This window comes from Aquarana catesbeiana, linkage group LG04 (assembly GCF_042186555.1).
Source record: "Aquarana catesbeiana isolate 2022-GZ linkage group LG04, ASM4218655v1, whole genome shotgun sequence".
Lineage (NCBI taxonomy): Eukaryota > Metazoa > Chordata > Amphibia > Anura > Ranidae > Aquarana > Aquarana catesbeiana.
Genome location: NC_133327.1, coordinates 379,854,685 through 379,877,910, shown reverse-complemented (window position 1 = coordinate 379,877,910; position 23,226 = coordinate 379,854,685). Strand labels below are relative to the sequence as shown.

Below are 23,226 nucleotides of genomic sequence, written 5' to 3'. Positions count from 1 at the left end.
ATGCTTGACTGTAGGCAATACACACTTGTCTTTGTATTGCTCACCTGGTTGCCGTCACACACGCTTAACACCATCTGAACCAAATAAGTTTATCTTGGTCTCATCAGACCACAGGACATGGTTCCAGTAATTCATGTCCTTAGTCTGTTTGTCTTCAGCAAACTGTTTGCAGGCTTACTTGTGCACCATCTTTAGAAGAGGCTTCCTTCTGGGATGACAGCCATGCAGACCAATTTGATGCAGTGTGCAGCATATGGTCTGAGCACTGACAGGCTGACCCCCACTTCTTCAACCTCTGCAGCAATGCTGGCAGCACTCATACATCTATTTCCCAAAGACAACCTCTGGATATAAGGATAAGCACATGTACTCAACTTCTTTGGTTGACTATGGCGAGGCCTGTTCTGGGTGGAACCTCTTCTGGTAAACCACTGTATGGTCTTGGCCACCATGCTGCAGCTCAGTTTCAGGGTCTTGGCAATCTTCTTATAGCCTAGGCCATTTTTATGTAGAGCAACAATTCTTTTTTACAGATCCTCAGAGAGTTCTTTGCCATGAGGTGCCATGTTGAACTTCCAGTGACCAGTATGACAGAGTGAGAGCGATAACACCAAATTTCACATCCTGCTCCCCATTCACACCTGAGACCTTGTAACACTAACGAGTCACACGACATCGGGGAGGGAAAATGGCTAATTGGGCCCGATTTGGACATTTTCACTTAGACGTGTACTCACTTTTGTTGCCAGAGGTTTAGACATTAATGGCTGTGTGTTGAGTTATTTTGAGGGGACAGCAAATTTACACTGCTATACAATCTGTACACTCACTACTTTACATTGTAGCAAAGTGTCATTTCTTCAGTGTTGTCACATGAAAAGATATAAGAAAATATTTACAAAAATGTGAGGGGTGTACTCACTTTTGTGAGATACTGTGTATGTATATATACACCGTATTTATTGGCGTATAACATGCGCCGGCGTATAACACGCACCCCAAGTTTAGGAAGGAATTTTAAGGAAAAAAAGTTTTAAGGAAAAAAAACTTACATTTAAATGCCCATCAATGCAGCCTTGTCAGTGTCATCTGCAGCCTTGCACAGCGTCCATCTGCATGCTTGTCCAGTGTCATTTTCAGCCTTGCAGCCTTATCAGTGTCCATTTGCAGCCTTGCAGCCTTGTCAGTGCCCATCTCCTGTTTTGTTATTGTTCATTTGCAACTTTGTAAGTGTCCATTTGCAACCTTGCCCAGGCTGCAGTTAAACTGCAGTGGCTTGCCAGTGTCACTGCAGTTTGAAAATTGCGCCGCCGAGACACACAGAGCCGGTCCTCGGCTCTTCTCGGCCACTTTCGGCTCCTCTCGTAGTCCCGTCCGGGATGGGCGTGACTAAGCGGAGCCGAGCGCTGCCCATATACATATTCGGCTAGCTCCGCTCACAGTCACGCCCAGTCCATCATAGGGCGGGACTGGGCGTGACTGTGAGCAGAGCTAGCCAATGTATATCGGTGGCCGGCGATCGCTCCGCTCACAGTCAGCGGGGGATCGCAGGGGATCGGTGTATAACACACACCCGCGATTTTCCCCTGATTTTAAGGGGAAAAAGTGCGTGTTATACGCTGCTAAATACGTTGTATATATATATATATATATATATATATATATATATATATATATATATATATACATACATACATACATACATACATACATACATACATACACATATATATATATATATATATTGTGTGTGTGTGTGTGTATGTGTGTATATATATATATATTGTGAAGTGGAAGGAAAATGGTAAATGGTTTTCAAAATTTTTTACCAAAAACATGTGAAAAGTGTGGTGTGCATTTGTATTCAGCCCCCCTGAGTCAATAATACTTTGTAGTACCACCTTTCGCTGCAAGTCTTTTTGGGTATGTCTCTACCAGGTTTGCACATCTAGAGAGTGACATTTTTGCCCATTCTTCCTTGCAAAAGAGCTCAAGCTCTGCCAGATTGGATGGAGAGCATCTGTGAACAGCAATTCAAGTTTTGCCACATATTCACAATTGGATTTAGGTCTGGACTTTGATTGGGCCATTCTAGCACATGAATATGCTTTGATTTAAACCATTCCATTGTAGCTCTTGCTGTATGTTTAGGGCCGTTGTCCCGTTGTCCTGCTGTAAGGTGAACCTCCACCCCAATCTCATCTTTTGCAGACTCTAACAGGTTTTCTTCTAAGATTGCCCTGTATTTGGCTCCATCCATCTTCCCATCAACTCTGACTAGCTCCCCTGTCCCTGCTGAAGAACAGCATCCCCACAACATGATGCTGCCACCACCATGTTTAACGATGGGGATGGTTTGTTCAGGGTGATGTTCAGTGTTAGTTTTCTGCCATATATAGAGTTTTGCTTTTAGGCCAAAAAGTTCAATTTTGGTCTCTGACCAGAGCAATGGTTGGAGCAACAATGGCTTTCTTCTTGCCACTCTTCCATAAAGGTCAGATTTGTGGAATGCACGACTAATAGTTGTCCCGTGGACAGATTCTCCCACCTGAGCTGTTGATCTCTGTAGCTCATCCAGAGTTACCATGGGCCTCTTGGCTGCTTCTCTGATTAATGCTCTACTTGCCCGGCCTGTCAGTTTAGGTGCATGGTCTTGGTGGGTTTGCAGTTGTGCCATACGCTTTCCATTTTCGGATGATGGATTGAACAGTGCTCTGTGAGATGTTTAAACCTGGGGATATTTTTTTTATAACCTAACCCTGCTTTAAACTTCTCCACAACTTTATCCCTGGCCTGTCTGGTGTGTTCCTTGGCCTCCATGATGCTTTTTGTTCACTGAGGTTCTCTAATAAACCTCTGAGGGCTTCACAGAACAGCTGTATTTATACTGAGATTTATACTGAGATTAAATTACACAGAGGTGGACTCTATTTACTAATTAGGTGACTTCTGAAGGCAATTGGTTACACTTTTCAGATATTTATTTGTAAAAAAATTGAAAACCATTTGTCATTTCCTTTGCACTTCACAATTATGTGCCACTTTGTGTTTGGTCTATCACATAAAATCCCAATAAAATACATTTAAGTTTTTGGTTGTAACATGACAAAATGTGGAAAATGTCAAGGGGTGTGAATACTTTTTCACGGCACTGTGTATATATATGTATATATACAGTGGGGACAGAAAGTATTCAGACCCCCTTAAATTTTTCACTCTTTGTTATATTGCAGCCATTTGCTAAAATCATTTAAGTTAATTTTTTTTCCTCATTAATGTACACATAGCACCCCATATTGACAGAAAAACACAGAATTCTTGACATTTTTGTAGATTTATTAAAAAAGAAAAACTGAAATATCACATGGTCCTAAGTATTCAGACCCTTTGCTGTGACACTTATATATTTAACTCAGGTGCTGTCCATTTCTTCTGATCATCCTTGAGATGGTTCTATGCCTTCATTTGAGTCCAGCTGTGTTTGATTATACTGATTGGACTTGATTAGGAAAGCCACACACCTGTCTATATAAGACCTTACAGCTCACAGTGCATGTCAGAGCAAATGAGAATCATGAGGTCAAAGGAACTGCCTGACGAGCTCAGAGACAGAATTGTGGCAAGGCACAGATCTGGCCAAGGTTACAAAAAAATTCTGCTGCACTTGAGGTTCCTAAGAGCACAGTGGCCTCCATAATCCTTAAATGGAAGACGTTTAGGATGGCCAGAACCCTTCATAGAGCTGGCTGTCTGGCCAAACTGAGCTATTGGGGGAGAAGAGCCTTGGTGAGAGAGGTAAAGAAGAACCCAAAGATCATTGTGGCTGAGCTCCAGAGATGCAGTCGGGAGATGGGAGAAAGTTGTAGAAAGTCAACCATCACTACAGCCCTCACCAAAGACCTGAAGGACTCCAAGATGGTGAGAAATAAGATTATTTGGTCTGATGAGACCAAGATAGAACGTTTTGGACTTAATTCTAAGTGGTACATGTGGAGAAAACCAGGCACTGCTCAACACCTGTCCAATACAGTCCCAACAGTGAAGCATGGTGGTGGCAGCATCATGCTGTGGGGGTGTTTTTTAGCTGCAGGGACAGGACGACTGGTTGCAATTGAGGGAAAGATGAATGCGGCCAAGTACAGGAATATCCTGGACGAAAACCTTCACCAGAGTGCTCAGGACCACAGACTGGGCCGTAGGTTTACCTTCCAACAAGACAATGACCCTAAGCACACAGCTAAAATAATGAAGGAGTGGCTTCACAACAACTCCGTGACTGTTCTTGAATGGCCCAGCCAGAGCCCTGACTTAAACCCAGTTGAGCATCTCTGGAGAGACCTAAAAATGGCTGTCCACCAAAGTTTACCATCCAATCTGACAGAACTGGAGAGGATCTGCAAGGAGGAATGGCAGAGGATCCCCAAATCCAGGTGTGAAAAACTTGTTGCATCTTTCCCAAAAAGACTCATGGCTGTATTAGATCAAAAGGGTGCTTCTACTAAATACTGAGCAAAGGGTCTGAATACTTAGGACCATGTGATATTTCAGTTTTTCTTTTTTAATAAATCTGCAAAAATGTCAACAATTCTGTGTTTTTTTTGGCAATATGGGGTGCTGTGTGTACATTAATGAGGAAAAAAATGAACTTAAATGATTTTAGCAAATGGCTGCAAAATAACAAAGAGTTTAAAATATAAGGGGGTCTGAATACTTTCCGTCCCCACTGTATATATATTTAGCTCCAGCCACAGTGGGGCAGGGTGGATTTGCATGGTGCAATTGTTGCACTGACAGTGCTCCATAGCACAGATGGCTGTCACATTTGCCTCAAACAGCTGGAGCTTCCCGCAATGAAATGTGCTCCATGAATGGAGGAGGCAGACCTTTCATTTACCTGCCCATCCTTCATTCATAGAGCACTTTTGATTTATGGAAGCCACTTCTATGAATGGAGGAGGGGAACTGAAAGAGCAGGCACAGTTGGTATGCTTAACGAGTGCCTATGACAGGTCCAGTGGCTGTATTAACTCTCAAAGCACTGGAAGATTACCAATTCAGGAGTATGGGGAGGGCAGCAGAGTACCGGAAGATTTAAACTAAAATAGCAGTACAGGTGACACTTCTCATTAAATGTAGGTACTGTCCCTGGTGCTGATTTTTTTAAACATCTAACCAACCATAGCCCATTCATTAGTAATGGCATAACAGCAAGACCAAGCAAAATGCTTGAATAAAAATGTTCAGTTTATTAATATACACATCAGGGAAGCATTCAAAGGAAATAGTTCTGTTCTGAAAAGCACAACTCCAACATTTTTATTTTATTTTACTTTATTATAGTATACAGAAGGATAACAGGACACAGATTGTTTTAAATAAAACAGACAGAGGTCCTAAACCCTTTTCACTCTGTAGAAAATGAAAATAAATCTTTGGATGAAGTTAGCTTTAGGCTGCTCATAGAATTTAAATATAGCTATAACTGTTAAAACGAAAATCAATTCTGGCATATTAATCAAAACAGGTCCTACAACAGGGCTCTGCTAATTTGGATACACTCAAGCTTTAGGCTGCTCATAGAATTAAAAAGGGGATGTTGGATGAACAGGAAATGAAATCAAAAGAACTGCCCAGCATTTAAATGTAGCTACAGCAATGAAATCACTGCTGGCATATCCATCAAAACTGGTCCTACAATAGGGCCCTGATACTGTAATTTGGAAACACTAAATATGTAAATAACTAAAAAAATAATTAATTTTAAAATGAAACAGTACAACTGTACACAACATTTTTATCAGTAATAGTACTAATAAAATTAATAATAACAACAATCACAATAATATTGCTTCCAGAGCCTCAATATTAGACATTGAGGCTATCCATCAATAACAGAACCAAAAGAAAAGTTTGGGAGGTGGGAAGCACAAGCCAAGCTCAATTGTGGAGATTTACTGTATGCTTGTAGCATTGATTTGCAATATTATACTTTACTTGATATGATTTAAAAAATGTATACATTATAAGATGAATGCTTTTATACGTGTATATGAGCTATGCTATAGTTTCTCAGTCTTGCATTATACACAAATGCTTCCCACATTAAAGTAGTTGAAAGGCTGAAGGTTTCTATGCATGCATGAAGGTAAAAAAACCTTCAGTATGTAGCATCCCCCCCCCATCCCCCTCCCCCTATACTTACCTGAGCCCGATCTCAATCTAGCGATGTGCACAAGAACAGATGCTGTCCCGGCTCTCTGCCTCCTCTTTGGCTCAGAGACAGCAGCGAGAGCCTTTGTCTCCCGCTGCTGTCAGTCACAGCCAGCAAGGAGGAAGTGGGGGGTGGGGTCGAGCCCCGCTCTGTGTGTCTTATGGACACAGAGTGGGGCTCAGGAGCGAGCGTGCACGAGTACCCCCCGTAGCAAGCAGCTTGCTGAGTGCACCCAGCAGGGGGGAGGAGCCGAGAGCAGCTGAGGGGACCTGAGAAAAGGAGAATCAGAGCTTCTCTGTACAAAACCATTGCACAGAGCAGGTAAGTATGACATGTTTGTGATTTAAAAAAAAAGAAATGAGCCTTTAGTATCACTTTAGCTTGTTTTTTCTAATACACATTCTGGAGCTAGTCATACTACTACATCCAAAATTTGCAGTTTGGGCCTGCCAACTGCTATGCTAAAAACATCCGTACCAGCAGCTCTTCTTAGTGAACATGCACTGTGGCTCCAATCATTCCTGTGAGTGAACTATATTCCACAGGATGGGCGTGGAGATATTTTTAAGGAACAAGGTCGTATGGTGCCAGCCATGGCTGCTCAGTAAAGATTGCTGGAACAGGAATGGCAGGGGGTATTAAATGTGGTCTTCTACATTCAGGGGAGTGGGGGAAAATATTCAAACAGTTTTTTTTTTTATAAATGAAAATATTACATGATACACAGGAAATGTACAAAACGCTAAAAGAGGTGAAAGTATTTATGAGAAAAAAAATGTATGAAGCAATCTGATATCAATTGTCTATCACATTTAGGTATTTACTAAGAAAGTTTAACAAACATTTAGAATGTTTGTTATTAAGTAATTATATTATTGTTATTATTATTATACAGGATTTATATAGCGCCAGCAGTTTGCGCAGAGCTTTACAAAGTGAAGGCAGACATTACAGTTACATTACAATTTGGTAAATGAGAAATCAGAGGGCCCTGCTCGTTAGAGCTTACAATATAAGAGGGAAGGTCAATTGATAGCTGTGGGGGATGAGCTGATGGAGAAAGTAAAAAACAGTGTATTCGTTAGAAGCAGGATAGGGTTTTCCAGGATCATCTAAAGATGGATAGATTAAGAGACAGTCGGATAGATTGGGATAGGGAGTTCCAAAGGATGGGAGAAGCTTGGGAGAAATCCTGGAGGCAAGCATGGGATGAGGTGACAAGGGAGCTAGAGAGCAGGAGGTCTTAGAAGGACCGAAGAGAGTGGCTTGGATGATATTTTGAGACCACGTTAGTGATGTAGCTCGGGGCAGAGTTGTGGATGGCTTTGTAAGTTGTTGTTAGTACTTTGAATTGTATTCGTTGGGTGAGCGGAAGCCAATGGAGAGATTGGCAGCGAGGGGTGGAGGACACTGAATGGTTGGTAAGGTGGAGGAGTCTTGCATCAGTATTCATGATGGACTGTAAAGGTGATCCAATGAGGAGGGAATTGCAGTAGTCAAGGCAAAAGATAACCAGGGAGTGAATTAGAAGCATTGTGGTGTCATTGGTTAAAAAGGGGCATATTCTGGAGTTGTTGCGGAGGTTGAGGCAGCATGATTTGGACAGGGATTGGATGTGGGCCTGAAAGGACAGTTCAGAGTACAGGGTTACTCATAGCAACCTGGCATGTGGGGACGGACTGATAGTTTTGCCATTAATCTTGACAGAGAAGTCAGGGGAAGGGGCACGTGGGGGAGGAAATATTATAAGCTCGGTTTTGGATAGATTAAGTTTGAGGAAGTGTTGTGACATCCAGTCACTGATGTGGTAAGCTGAGGGGTAGAGAGATAGTTTTGGGTGTCATCACCATAGAAATGGTAGTGGAACCCATGGGAAGCTGACCCAGGGAGGAGGTGTAGATGGAGAATAGGAGAGGTCCAAGGACAGAGCCTTGGGGGACCCCAACGTTAAAAGGATTAGAAGAGGAGGAAGTAGAGTGACACCAAAGGTGCGGTGAGATAGGTAAGATTCTTGGGTTATTAACAGTGAAGTATTATAAATAATTATTTTGAAACAAAAACAACATGAAATGTGGAATCTAAGGACTGTTCATCAATAATAGACTGTGCATAACGTAGTTGGCAACATTTGGATATATGAGGGTTCTTCAAAAATGTTCAGCACTTTTTTAACTCTATTAAATATAAAAAAGTGTGTAAACCTTTTGAAGACCCCCCGTAATTATGGGGGGAGGATACCCTGAAGGGCTTGTAAAGGAAACCTGGAGGCATAGCTGGTTGTGACCAGTGAGGAGGATGTGACTTCATGTTGTATAGTTTGTAGTGTGGCATCTGACAGAGGTCAGCATGGAGGACAGGGTCTAGGAGGGGCAGCCACTTGCCCAGATGAGGACTGGGAACCTTTAACCTGGGGAGAAATGCAATCTACTTGTCCTTTCACAGAAATCACAGTCTATATCATTTTGCAAACATAGCTAAGTGTATAGAATAAGATGACGTAGAACAGGGAATGCAAAGCACAACATAGAGAATGGGATGGTGTAAAAAACAGACTATACAGCACAGTGTACAAAACAAGACAGTGTGGAATAGGAAATGTACAGCACAGCTTACAGAACAGGACATTGCAAAATAATGAGTTTTCAGCCCTAATAAAGTCAGAGCGTACAGAGTGAGGTCTTGTGGAAAAGGGAATATACAGTACATTGCATAGAATGAGGTGGTTTGGAATAGGAAATACACAGTGCAGTGTACAGAATGAGGTGGCGAGGAACAGAGAATGCCTCCTAGCTTGTAAGCTCTAACGAGCAGGGCTCTCTGATTCCTCCTGTATTGAATTGTATTGTAAGTGTACTGTCTGCCCTCATGTTGTAAAGCGCTGTGCAAACTGCTGTCACTATATAAATCCTGTATAATAATAATGTGCAGTACAGTATACAGAATGAGGCAGTGTAGAATAGAGAATGCACACCACAGTGTATGGTATGGAAAGATGAGTAACAAGAAGCGAGAAGGGGAACTACCTTCCACCTAGTTTGACTCTGTATCTACCACTCTATCCACCAGAATCAGGATACTGCCTGATACCCAGGGCATCTAACAGCAGACTGCCAAGCACCTGGATTTTGTCAGACAGCCCACAGGACACAGACGTGCAGGCCAGTGTTTAAAATCCTGGGACTGTCCAGCAAGATAATGGACACTTGGAAATTATAACACCAGTATGTGATACCTCATGGACAAAAAACAGCTGTTAAAGCTGGTGTACAAAGAAAAAAAACTGCTAAATGCACAGATTAAACACATATAGGAAGTTATTTAATATGCCAAATGATTTGTTTTTCTGTCCATACATTTCTGAGATTACACAGATCTGCCACATAGCACTGCTCTGTCCTTTCAAGATATGAGACCTATTTTTCAATGTTGCAGTTAAAGTGATTATAAAGTCTTGTTTTTTTTAGTTAAAAATAACAAACATGTCATACTTACCTGCTCTGTGTAGTGGTTTTGCACAGAGCAACCCAGATCCTCCTCTTCTTGGGTCCCTCTTCAGTTCTCCTGGCCCCTCCCTCCTGTTGAGTGCCCCCACAGCAAGCAGTTTGCTATGGGGCACCCGAGCCGAACCGCAGCTCGGTGTGTCCATTCAGACACAGAGCTGCGGCCCGGCCCCCTTTCTCTCCTTATTGGCTGACAAACTTTGATTGACAGCAGAGGGAGCCAATGGTGCCACACTGCTGCCTCAGCCAATGAAGGGGGGAGTCCTGGGCAGCCGAGACACTCCTGCAACATCGCTGGATCTAGAGGGACCTTAGGTACGTATTAGGGGTGCTGAAGAAGGCTGCTGCACACAGAAGGCTTTTTATATTAATGCATAGAATGCAATAAGATAAAAAACCTTCTGTCTTTTCAATCACTTTAAATATTTGTTATGGATACTATCCCTCCCCCAACGTGTGACTGGACAGTAAAAGGAGAAGTAGCACCCTGATACGTTTATCTCTCTTTGCTCTCTTCTCCTATCAGCATGTTGTTTGTTAGCACATAAGCACTCCAGCACAACTAACTGGCTCTCTGTGCTGTTTCTCCATCTCCCAGTCTGAGCCCTAAGGTACAGTGGATTGCAAATTGCTGAATCTAGGTACTTACACTGCTTGTTTAAAAAAAAAACATTTAATGATGTATTGAAGAATACAGAGCTGCATTAATCTGTTTCTTTGATATGGGCTTGTGGTTTAACTCCAAAAGGTAAATTCGTACATATCCCTGGGAAATTTAGTTTACTGCAAGTACCAATAGTTTTTTTTTTCTTCATGTGGTATGAAAATGATAAGCTGTCAAGGTTACAAAACATGAGCTGATTGAACAGTAGTATACCTCTGCCCTGTTTACTGACTGAGTGTGAATTTTTTTTGCAGGTGGTTCTTCCGTTCAATAAAAAGGTCAGAGGCTGAGAAGCAGCTCATTCAACCAGGAAACCAAACTGGATCTTTTCTCATCAGAGAAAGCGAGAGCCAAAGGGGAGATTACTCACTTTCTGGTATGTTACTTTAATACAATCAAAACTGTTCCAAAACTATATTCTAAATATATTTGATCTATGTGCATAAAGCAAAGTTTTTTAGTTACTATCTATGATAATATTTTTTATGGTGTAATGTTTATTTTTTCGAAAAAATTGGAAAAAAAGGTTCATAAAAACTCATGAGTGTAGTGGGTCAGAAATAAATGATTGTAAGTTATTTGCATTGCAGAATAATTTGAAAACTGGATAAAAAAACTGTAATGCCCTGTATACACGGTCGGATTTTCTGACAGAAAATGTGTGATAGGACCTTGTTGTCGGAAATTCCGACCGTGTGTGGGCTCCATCACACATTTTCCATCGGATTTTCCGACACACAAAGTTTGAGAGCAGGCTATAAAATTTTCCGACAACAAAATCCGTTGTCGGAATTTCCGATCGTGTGTACACAAATCCGACGCACAAAGTGCCACGCATGCTCAGAATAAATAAAGAGATGAAAGCTATTGGCTACTGCCCCGTTTATAGTCCCGATGTACGTGTTTTATGTCACCGCGTTCAGAATGATCAGATTTTCCGACAACTTTGTGTGACCGTGTGTATGCAAGACAAGTTTAAGGCAACATCCATCGGAAAAAATCCTAGGATTTTGTTGTCGGAATGCCCGATTAATGTCCGACCGTGTGTACGGGGTATTACTCTGTTATGAACTGAATTAATGGTCAATTGCTCGATGCCTGCAAACGCACCTTAAAATTTGTAAACGTGTTAGACACTTTTAACAGCGTCACACGTTTTTTTCTGCAAATACGCTGCTGGCTTCCAGGACAGTTGAAAAAAAAATCCTGTATGCATGCACCTTATAGGAAAAACAGGAAATGGTGGCACACCACAGACGTAGTCAAAGTTCTTTAAAGATATTTATTGGAATCCAGCCAGAGAATTACACAAGGTATACAGATATGTTGACACGTTTCACTCGAGTCACTCGAGCTTACTCATAACAATGCTATTGTTCAGACATCTGCTATTTAATAGTGCAATAAAATGCAAATGCTCCAACAATCAGCTGATGCCCATCAATATAATTAACCTGGACAGGAACATCACACTTAAACAAGGACATTTAAAATCATTGATTTTGATAAAATATAGAGACTAACTTAAAAAAAGGAACATAAATAAATAATAATATAATACCATAAATGTGTAAAAATGAATGAGGGATCATAAATACTTACTAAATTAATAAAGAAATTCCTCATAATCAACACATGTGGACAACACCAAAAAGGTTTGAGTGATCCCACTAGTGACATAAAGATAAAAATAGAAAATATACTTTTATTTAGGTTCTAAACATGAAATAAAGTGTCACATAAAAATATATAGCGTAACATGTAGTGTCACAGCAGAAAAAACCCTCAAAAACTATATACCGGTACTTACAAAAAAAGCCTAATTAAAAAAGCAAAAAGACAAAAAGACTAATAGTTGTAGACATGAATAGAGACACCTATATGTATATATGCACAGAATTTGCCCATAGACATCAGAAGCATCCTTTACTGTAGTTAGAAGCTATATGGGTACTTTCCTGAACTCACTATGTAAGAATACCATAATCCTACTCCATTGTGTAGATACAGGCTAAAGAGAAGAATGGGTAACATCACATATATAAACCCAACAAAATAAACATATTAATCAATCATGAAAATGAGTGATGTCCCATTCAAAGTTTAAGCCATGGGGCATACGAGTCTTAAAATGAAAGATTCAATATACTTCTCTTTTACAGAGAAGACAAAAGACATCTCCCCACCTCTTAGGTACGTTAACTTTTTCAAAAACCTCTACTCCTACAGCTGAAAGATCTTTATCATGCTGGCTATTAAAATGACGTGCTACATTAGTAGATTTATTATTTTCTATGCTATAAAGATGTTCATAAAATCTATCCTGCAAACATCTGGTGGTACATCCTATGTACTGCACATGGCACATCCTGCAGGTGATGATGTATATGACATATTTAGTATTACAATTGAAAAAAGATTGATTTTTTTTCCCCTATCAGTAGAATAAGAACAAATCACATCACCTCTAATGATGTACCCAGAGCAAGGTCAACCAGTGCCACCACAACGATAGCTGCCCTTGCAGTGCAGCCATGTGAGGGACAACGAATTACCCATAGTGGGTGCTCTTCTTGGAACAATATTGACACCTTCCCTAAGAAGATCAGCACATATCTGATCCTCAGAAAGGACGGGCAAATATCTATGAACAATATCTTTTATGTTTTTAAATTCTGAACTGAAAGGAGTACTCAGAGTGAGTCTATTCTTATTAAAATTATTTTTCTAAGGCATGAAGCCTTTGACTGCAGTAGAATGTTCACCTTTTTTGATGGTCTATTGCTTTCAGTATTATGGATATAATATATAATTGTATAGATACAGGGATAAAACTGTGAACCTAAGCAGAGAATTTTTTTTTTTTTATATAAGTAGGCCCCTAAGTTTTAGTTTTTCAAACTATTCATTCTTGTTCCTCAGTGGAATTATGTATATGTGTGCCTACAAGTGGCACCATGTCCATTTCATGAAGGTTGACAATTCTGTCTCCTAAGACTTCTTCAAATGAAAATACTGCTTTTCACTGACTTATGCAAAAATCATGCAGATTTCTAAGCGACCCTGCAAAACTGAGATAACTGCAATGGTAAGCTTACATGCTACAGCTAATGAGTTGCATTTCATTTACTGTACAAGCAATTTCCTTTGCAGATGCTGAAACAATAAATGGAATGATCAGTTGTATTTTTCTTTTACCAGCAATGTAAAAAAACTGTTTAGATTGTAATGAAACAAATCTATTTTCAAGCTATGCTAAGTTGCCAGTTTACCTTGTTAATTATCAGAAGTAAATTGCAAACTGGTAAAGTCAATGAAGATATAGTGCTGACTGTAAAATTAAGTGAAGAAAAAATATCATGCTAAATTTTATAATTCAAACCAATTCTTTCAAAATAAGTGGATTCATTTATGATATACTTTTTCCATTAATAAAAAAAGCTGCTTTTAAATTGTTTATTACTTGGTAGGATTGTTTAGTTCTTAATTATAAACTCAATTTATTTGAATAAGAGGAAATTGCCAGAAAAATGTTTAATATTGCATAAAAGTAATATGCAATTAAAGAAGGGCTTTTCAAAATATTTCATATTATTTGTGTGTCCTTTTCATGTACCGTAATTCCTAATAACGGTGTAGTGATGACAGTGTTGGGCACAGTAAATTGATGCTGATATACACAGAGTGTCTGTATTATTGTATTAGGGTTATTACCTGGTTTAAGAAATTTTGCCCCTGTCTTTACAGGGTCAAAATGAAATATAACCTCCTTGTAAAAACATGATATATACTTCCCCTTCTGGTGGTCCATGTCTTAAAATTCCACTGCGTTGCAATCCCTGGTCACTGCATATAACTGACACTTCAAATGCATGCTCTCAGTATTCAACATACCCAGAAATGTTGGATATCTGCAGCAATTGGAAAACAGCAACAATTTTTTTTCTTTTTAAATACAGACTGCCAGAAATGTAAGTATATAGCACTTCTTTTTACAAGGAGGCTTTACTTTAATTTTGACCCTGTAAAGTCAGGGTCACTTTGAGAGAATTATGTAGATGCAAGTGCTAACCTTCTATTGAGAGTACCAGTTGTCTAGCTGCATGGCTTTAATACTGAGTCACTGATGCAGGATCCACCCAATTCAGTGCCTCAGAAATGATTGCAGCCACTGGATCAACTTGATAGCCACTTTTTGTCAAGGTTAGTCACCTCATGTTCTCTAAGTAAGGGTTTTCTATGGTTTGATTTTATCTATTCATGTATTTATTTTTAGCTACTCTTTGTGCACCTTTCAATACTGATAACTTTTCTCTCTCCATGATCATTATCTGCCAGTCTGTGTTTTCAGTTCTTCTCTGGTATTATAACTGTGTCATGGCTGTGCCATTTGGCACAGCCAAGGGGACACGTGGAAGTACTGCCCTCTTCCTTATGCTGCTCTGTATCAGTGGTCTGCTGGTAGGAATGTTTATTACTGGTGAGAGGGTGTTTATGCAGGTGGGGATATTTATTGCCTTGGTGTTTATGTTTGAAGGGATGTTTATTGCTGATTTTTATTATGGGGATGTTTATGGTGGGGGTCAGTAACATGTTTATACATCATCAGTTTCCCTGGTGTCTATAGTGTTTGTTACCATTAAAACTGGTATTTTATAGCAACTTGTATACCTCTGGTGTCAGATTGTCACTTGATCTGTGTATTTATTTTTAGTTCTCTATTGGGGAGTTGAAAGTATATTTAAAGTGTTACTAAACCCAGGACCCTGCATTCACTATATCTAGTCTCCCACAGTACACAGAACATGGAAATACAATTATTTTAGTAAATATAGGCTACTAAATACCCTTTCTCATGAGCAGTATATAGCAGTCTTTTGACTTCTATCCGTGTCTGGTTAAAGCTTGTAGGAGGAGTTTTCATTCTTCTCTGACTGTCCTATTAGGCCGCAGGACCCCTGTGTCTGTCTAGACAATGCTGATTGGCCCTATGCTGAGTACATGCATCCTCCCAGGAAAAAAAAAACTCTCTAGCAATACACACCAAACTGAGCATGTGCAGAGTGCCCCCAAGGTTCTGTTCTATCAGGAGATGGATTGGGGACTGTGGAAGAATGGGAGGATCAGAGAAGATAGGATCAAACAGAAATTTTACCCAATGCAGAGCATTTACCCCTTAGGTTTCACAGCAAGTATAACAAGCGTGCTTTACTGAATATACAGACTGATTTTACTGTTGTGAGTTTAGTAACACTTTAAGCTAAGGAGTAACTGCCCTTACTTTGCTGCTCAGAGGGAAATGTAGCATTTTCTGTTTCTTATCTGTTTAAGAAATATTGGCCTCTTAGAAATGGACTCTGCTTGGCATAACACCTGTATATTTTTCACAGAATTTTCGACTTTAAAACCCAATTACAAACACCTTTGAGCTCTTTTACTACACCCAAATTAGGGGTAAAAAAAGTTAACAATCACAAAAATATCTTGCTGAATCTCAGAAATCTTAATACATTTCAAATTCAAAGGAGCAAAAAATTTGGAAATGGAAAGTTTTCTTTAACACAATTTTTAACAGCGTATGTATTGTTCATTCGATAAATGCCATTCATTCCAAAACCACAAGATATTGTATCTTGTTTGTCTTGCATTGTTTATTTATACATATTGTTATTTCTGAGATTTGTTACCACTTCTTGTAACCTGACAAAAACTTGTATTTCCTGTTAAAGTAGAATTCCAGGCTAAACCTAGCTAGACTTAAAAAATGCTCCCTTCCCCCCTCCTGGCACCTATACAGTGTGTAGGGTGTCTCTTGAGAGTGAAGGCAACAACATTGTTTTTTTCTGGGGGAAAAAAAATCAATGTATGTATGTGGAGTGGGACAGAGAGGGGTAGGGGATAGGTGTAACTGTATTTTAGCAGACAGGGCTGACCGCTCTACTTTGGGTTTCAGTGCAGCAAAGGCACTGTGCTGCCAACTCATACACGAAGTTTGGAGCACACTGATTTTTTTGGCAAATATTTTTCTGGTAGGTATTTTTCTGTACTTGAATTATTTTTAAAGGTATAAAACATGCAGCAACATACATGTATTGTAGAGATATACTAAATATGTTTTTTTTTTTAATATTATGCCCTGGAATGCACTTTAAGACACAAAAGGTTTGTGCAACAATTCTTATATGTTATATACTTTTGTAACATTAGTGGAGTGATCATTGAACGCTAAAGTTTTAGTTGTACATTCAGTTCCCCTTGGTCAGGGGGCTTTTTAAGCTTTGCTCAAAACTACAGCTAGGTACATGCACACTTTTCTTATTTCAATTTAGTTATTCTTTGACACTAACAAAAAGACACAAATACAACAAAAACCAACATTGTTTCTTTCTGCTTTAAATTGTACGTCATAGTTCCATTTAATCATCATAGGATATGAATTATTAGCTCATTCTGCACAGACATCGACCTGTCTGATAACATTTTATTATTTGTAATATTACTTACATTCTAAAGGTCACCTGATAAGGTATGTGATACTTGACTATTTTCCAATTCCTGTTTGGTTATACTTTAATTTTGCACATATTATGCTAACCTGGACTGAGCTGGGAAACATGGTACACAATGATGAAGAGTGAATGCAGTTATAGGTAATTTACTGAGATGGCAGAAATGTACACAGTTGTTTACACTAACAAACTGTGTATAACTTTATGAGAGTTTGAGAAGACAATTAGAGTAAAGACACTCATACATTAGCTCAGATTGTAGTATTGTTTGTACAATCTCCATCTCTTTAATATGTACGTTGAATACGAAAGGGTAAGAACCAATGTCACAATGTTATTGCTGCCTCTGCCCTAATGGGAAGATCTCCTCTCTGTCTCTGTGGTCACCAGGACAGGTGAAATCATCAATAAAAACATGACAGAGGTTCAGACCTTTCCAACATAAGTATTGGCTGAGGTACTTTGACAGATAAGTGTGTTTTTCTTTTTTTTTGTTGTTGCAATCTCACACCTCTCTTGGGGGGGAGGGAACAGAAAGGGCACATGCCAAGAGCTCTATGTTGAGGGGGCACCCAGGAAATTCAACCGCTGGTCCCTTTCCTCACTGACAGGAGTGACTGCAGCACCACTCCTGTAAGGAGTGGCAGGAGCCTACTGTGAGAACAAACCTGAGTCTCAGTAGTGCCACAGGGGAGTGAGGGAAGACTACCCTTATAGTACTGGCATCTCCTAACACTAGCCCTGTACTCCAGTAATTGCTAATCAGTAAGAGTTACTATGCGTTCTATTAGGTACTTAACAACTCCCCTGCACAGGAACCCTGATGTGCATACAGTGGGGCTGATTTACTAAAACTGGAGAGTGCAAAATCTGGTGTGACTCTGCATAGTAGCCAATCAGCTTCTAACTTCAGCTTATTCAATTAAGCTTTGAAAAAAAAGCTGATTGGTTTCTTTGCAGAGCTGCACCAGATTTTGCACTCTGCAATTTTAGTAAATCAACCCCAATGTCCTGCCAGTAGGTAGCAACAGATAGACAGACAGGGGAGAAGGAGTGCTTGGAGCAAGTTGCTGTGTTTGCAGTTTTCCCTTCCCTTCATGCCTTGCACCTCCCAGCACATACCATGAGGCAGCATGGAGCCTGAGCCTTCCTAAAGCCACCATGGTGCCCTGAATAGGACCACCCCTGGAATTACACAGCCCTAAAAGCATGCCCTAGCAGGATGGCACTGCCAGCTCCTCTACTTTACCAAGGTAAGTGTTTGTGGCCCCACCGCTGTACTCAGGAGCTGTAGAACATGTCTGCCATTCCAGGTACACACACTACCAGATACAGAAGGGGCTCTATGGCAGAGGAGGAGGTGTATTTTGAAAATTGCATTCTATGGATCTTCTAGAGGAGCCCACCCATATACAGGAAGTGGGCAGATCGGCAGGTACCAGGCTAGTCCAGGTGCAGCAGGCATGAGCCCAGAATGCACCCCTGTGCCCCTTATTCTATATTATTCTAACAAAATACAGCAGCTGTGACTTCAATGATAATGCCAAGCAGTGGGGACACCAGCCTGATTCAGGGTGACCACACGTTTAACCTGTGTTATTGTATTATAACCACGTTTAATGGGTCAGCATTTTCAGGGATAAAACAAGCAGCAAGGAAGTGACATATTGCCTCCCTACAACCTGTCAAACATGCTCTGAAAAGCGATTCATGTGATGTAGCACATTCCACAAACATTACATAAATTCAATAGATTTCGCTGCATATGCCACTGTTAGCCCCATCCCCTCGGGGGGCATGGTTTGCCATCTTCACCCTGGGCACCAGATGGCCTTGTCCCGACACTGCCTGTGGGTCTTTTCCCACTCATTTGAGTGATGTTTTATATGGGCACATGTCCTGTAAAATGACCATTCCCTATTTTATGTATAAAATTAAATAATTGATCATCAAGTGCAGAAATTCCCCAATAGTGCTGTTTAAAAGGGGAGTGTGGGAACCCTTCCATGTAGCTACAGAGTTGACATAATTAAAAAACAAAAAACAACAAAAAAACTTGTTCTAGGAGACAGGGCCATTTTAATAGCATCATGGGCTCCTGGGCAAAGTAATGCATTGGGGTCCCTACCAGCCTGCCCCAAATTTACACACCTACTCTCAAGAATTAAAGTATACACAGTTGATAGAATTAAACATATATTTATTAGTAATTTCAATAAAATTGATTTTAAACAATAAGAAAACATGCCATAAATCAAAGACTAAATTAACCCCCCCTCCTGGTCCCCCCAGTACAGGGGGGGGGGGACCAGGAGGGCAAGATACTAGGATCAGGAGGACAAAGTACAAGTTTCGGGATGCTGCTTAGGACACGGGCATCCTGGGAAAACTTAGTAAAATGCATGCCTATCCTAGCAGATATGGGACAGTTGGCAAGTATGATGTAATGCAAGATTATCATGGGGTCCCCATGCACCTGGGGCCCCTGGGCAGTCCCCAAGTGTGCCCAAGATTTAAGACAACCCTGCTAAGAGAAGAAAATTACTTTTCTTTCTTTTAAAAGTATAATCATGTCACTTTAGACAAATGATAACATTTTCTGTTAAAACAAACTATTGTGATCATCATATGATGTTTTCTTTCTTGTACAACCACTTCTCTTTGGTTTGTCATAGCTGAGTATTTTTGGACGTGGAAAAAAACAATCTGTTCCCATAGTGCAATAACTGTTTCCACATGCACATGGTAAAGGTATTTCACCAAAGATAGAATGTGATCTCAAGCTCTAAGCAGAGTGGTGAAAAAGAACAGTGAACCAATTGCATGAGCAGGGGAATAGGAAATCTAGGAAGTCCTGTACACAAATAAATTATTGCTGCCACATTTAAAATTTGTGTTTAGAAATTGACAGCTGACTGAAATGGAAGGGTCATTTTCATTAACATTGAATAACAAAATGACTTGTGTATTAATGATACTGTATCCTGTATGTTGTACCAAAGTAGAACTTTAGAATTAAAACAAGACTTCGCTGGCATATTGCTTAGATTTATCAATGCAGTTTGGCTTCATCAAATAAAGAATTTGCTTCTTTTTTTTCTAGTGTTCGATGGCACTGCTGTGAAACACTACAGAATTAGACGGCTTGATAATGGAGGATTTTATATATCACCGGGAAAAACGTTCAGGGATTTGGAGGATCTTGTGCAAAGTTACAGAAATGTAAATGACGGTCTCTGCTGCAGGCTCACAAACGCATGTAAAAAGGTATTTACAGATTCCTCATTTACGTCTTTGTGTGTGTAACATTTTCATGTATTCAGCTGAGTGGGCTATGTCATTCACAGTATGCTATTCTGCATTGCTTAGAGAGGAACAGATCCCCTGTACAGAGAGAATGTGTTATATATTCAAACTAGCAGCTGTTACTCTACACTAATAATCAGAAACCGAGCTGTGTGGTTCCTAATCATGTGATCACTATAATAGCCAATCCTAGTGCTCACATGGGATTGTTTACAAACCAAACCTGTCAGCTCAGCTTTTTACTGTGGCTTGCCCACAAATAAGCAGTCTGTAGATGTTGCAGAACAATACAGAAAGTAAACAAAAAGAAAATGAAAACGTTGAAATAATTAAAATGTGTGTAAGATAACAAAAAACATACAATAAAAAGGTAAATGTGTTAGTGTATAATACATGGAAACACAAGTAGGGTAATAATTAAAACAGTGCACCAAACAAATATCTTATAGCCTTGAAAAAATATTTAAGTAGGCAAATTAGTCATAGAGTTATTGTGAAGTTAACTGACACACACTGACACTACTAAGCTGTGTTAATTTCCTTGTCGAAAATATTATTGTAGAATAAATACGACTAAAACTAAAATGCCATTTTAGTCAAAACACTATGACTAAAACCAAATCAAAATTTGATGTCAAAATTAACACTGCACTACCACATAAGAATAAGTAAGAGCCATCTACTAAGTTGCTGACGAAAAAAAAAAAAAAAGAAGAAAAAAACTTTTCTTTTTTCTTAATATTCTTAACTTCCCTGACGGTTTTCCCAAGTGTGGCTCGGGGTTAAATTTCAGCACCAGTAACCCTGAGCCACACTCGGGATTGCATTGCAGGATCCTGGTGCGGTATACCTACCTTGTCCCCAGGATCCTGTGATGTCCCCCCGCTGTGTCCGCGAGCTGTGTCCTCCGCCCGAAGTCTCTGTGTGCCGGGCTCCGTTCCCTGCGAGCGTCATGACGCATGGGGGCGGAGCCTGGTGGCAAATTCAAAAAAGTGAAAAATCATAATACATACAGTACACTGTAATCTTACAGATTACATTACTGTATGGAATTATTTCACATCCCTTTTGTCCCCAGTACTTTGTCCAGTGCCCTGCATGCAGTTTTATATTATATATACTGTTCTTTCTGCCTGGAAACTTGAGATTGTGAATATCAACCAAAAAGTGTCCCTTTACGTCAAAAGTGGTTTTAGACCAGCTAGAAAACAGCGATAGTAAATTAGAGCACTTGCAGAATTGAGCGATAGTGAACCGTGGGGAAATTAATTTTATTATTATTTTTTATAATTATTTATATTTATTTATTTTATTATAATTTATGATTTTGTGTTTCAAACTTCATCATGCCCGGGATATCTTCTAGACTCTTGTTTGGACAAATTTAAGTGTGTTATTGCTAAGAATTACAGGCCTACAATATAAAACGTCAATTTTTTATGCAAAATAATTTTACCGCTTTGAGACACAAAAATCTGACATAATCATACCGCCTGGGAGGTTAACATTTAATGTTGGTAATATGTTCTGGTAATATGTGCAATGGCATTACAGCCAAAACAGTTTACAGTTTTTTTTTTTTTTTTTTTTATATTTTAAAGTTGAACTTCTGTTTGTCAAAAAGCAATATTGTTGCCTGTTTAGGAAACTTGGTTTTATTTATAAAGACATTGTGGGGTACATTTACTAAGAAAAACGGGGAGTAATGGTCGCTCTGCATTTAGTTATGCACAAATAAGCCAATTAAGACTTCAATTAGGTGAACATGCGAAAGGAAAGCACGCTAATACCTGCGAACATGCCCTTGTAAATGTCAAATCGGCATATCCGTGAATTTGCAAGTGCCAATAGGTACAGAGTTTAATAAACAGTATGGAACTGAACTGCAGTCATGATCACATAAATGTGAATAAAACATTTTTATGTGAGATGTGCTGTACCTTGTGTGCATCTATTTATGTATATTCCAATTAGTATTCATAGTTTGTTTTCTTCTTTTGCTAACAAATGCAGTTATTAATGAGTATTACAGAGTAATGTCTGCTATTTTGTAAAGTTACATGTATTGAACATTTACAGTTACATATCTGTTATGTTTTTTTTTTCATGTTAATTTCGTGTTTTATGAGACTATAATGCAGTAATTATTTATGTTTATTCTTTAATCATACTACACTATTATGCAGGGCTCAGCGTACTTAACACAATGGCTTGGTGTTGTGCACTGATGTCTACAAAGCACTCGGGTTATGAGTTCAAATCCCAGCCAACCTACCACCCACCTAAGGTAGCTGTGTTGATTTTTCCAATACACAAGCGAATTAAAAACAAAAAACAAAAAAATGTAAACTATTACCCTGCACGTTAACTAGTGTGTGATTTTTGGAATTCCACACCATAATATTATTGAATACTTACAGACCATTGCATGCATTTGAAGAGTTACGTTTATGGAATTAACTGAACTGATGTGCATTGGTGATAGGTGATACCACGTGTGAGATTTGAACTCATGGCCTGAGTCTTTCAAGGTAGGAGGGCAGACCACTATCGTGCTGAGCACAAGCATACTTAGAAAACATTTACATTTACTAGTGTTTCATTCTTTTCATTCTATACAATAATGTTTTGCATTTGAGGCATTAATATTATGGAAACAATCATGTCCATGCTGATGTGGCATAGGCTATTGGGCATTCGCCTATTGCAGGGAAAAAAGTTCTAGCGAATATGCAAACGCTATAAAAGTCTATGGGTCACGAACATGAAAAATTTAAGGCTTATGTGCAAGTTATTGCCATAAAAAGTGTATGGGCACCTGGGTACTGCCCTAGGGGACATGTATCAATGCAAAAAAAGTTTTTAAATCAATCATTTTTAAAGGAGCAGTGATTTTAATGATGCTTAACCACTTGACCACTGGGCACTTAAACCCCCTTCCTAACCAGACCAATTTTCAGCTTTCGGTGCTCTCACAATGACAATTACTTAGTCATGTAACACTGAACCCATATAACATTTTTGTCCTTTTTTTCC

The 23,226-nt window shown here is 39.4% G+C and overlaps 1 protein-coding gene across 1 annotated transcript in view; it reads left to right on the top strand.

Moving 5' to 3' along the window:
- Positions 1–23,226, top strand: part of FRK (fyn related Src family tyrosine kinase) — a 196,112-nt gene that overhangs the window by 61,537 nt on the left and 111,349 nt on the right. The window contains exons 2-3 of the mRNA XM_073627115.1: positions 10,630–10,751; positions 19,988–20,151. Of these exons, the coding sequence (XP_073483216.1) occupies positions 10,630–10,751; positions 19,988–20,151 (286 nt within the window). The remainder of the gene's footprint in view (positions 1–10,629; positions 10,752–19,987; positions 20,152–23,226) is intronic.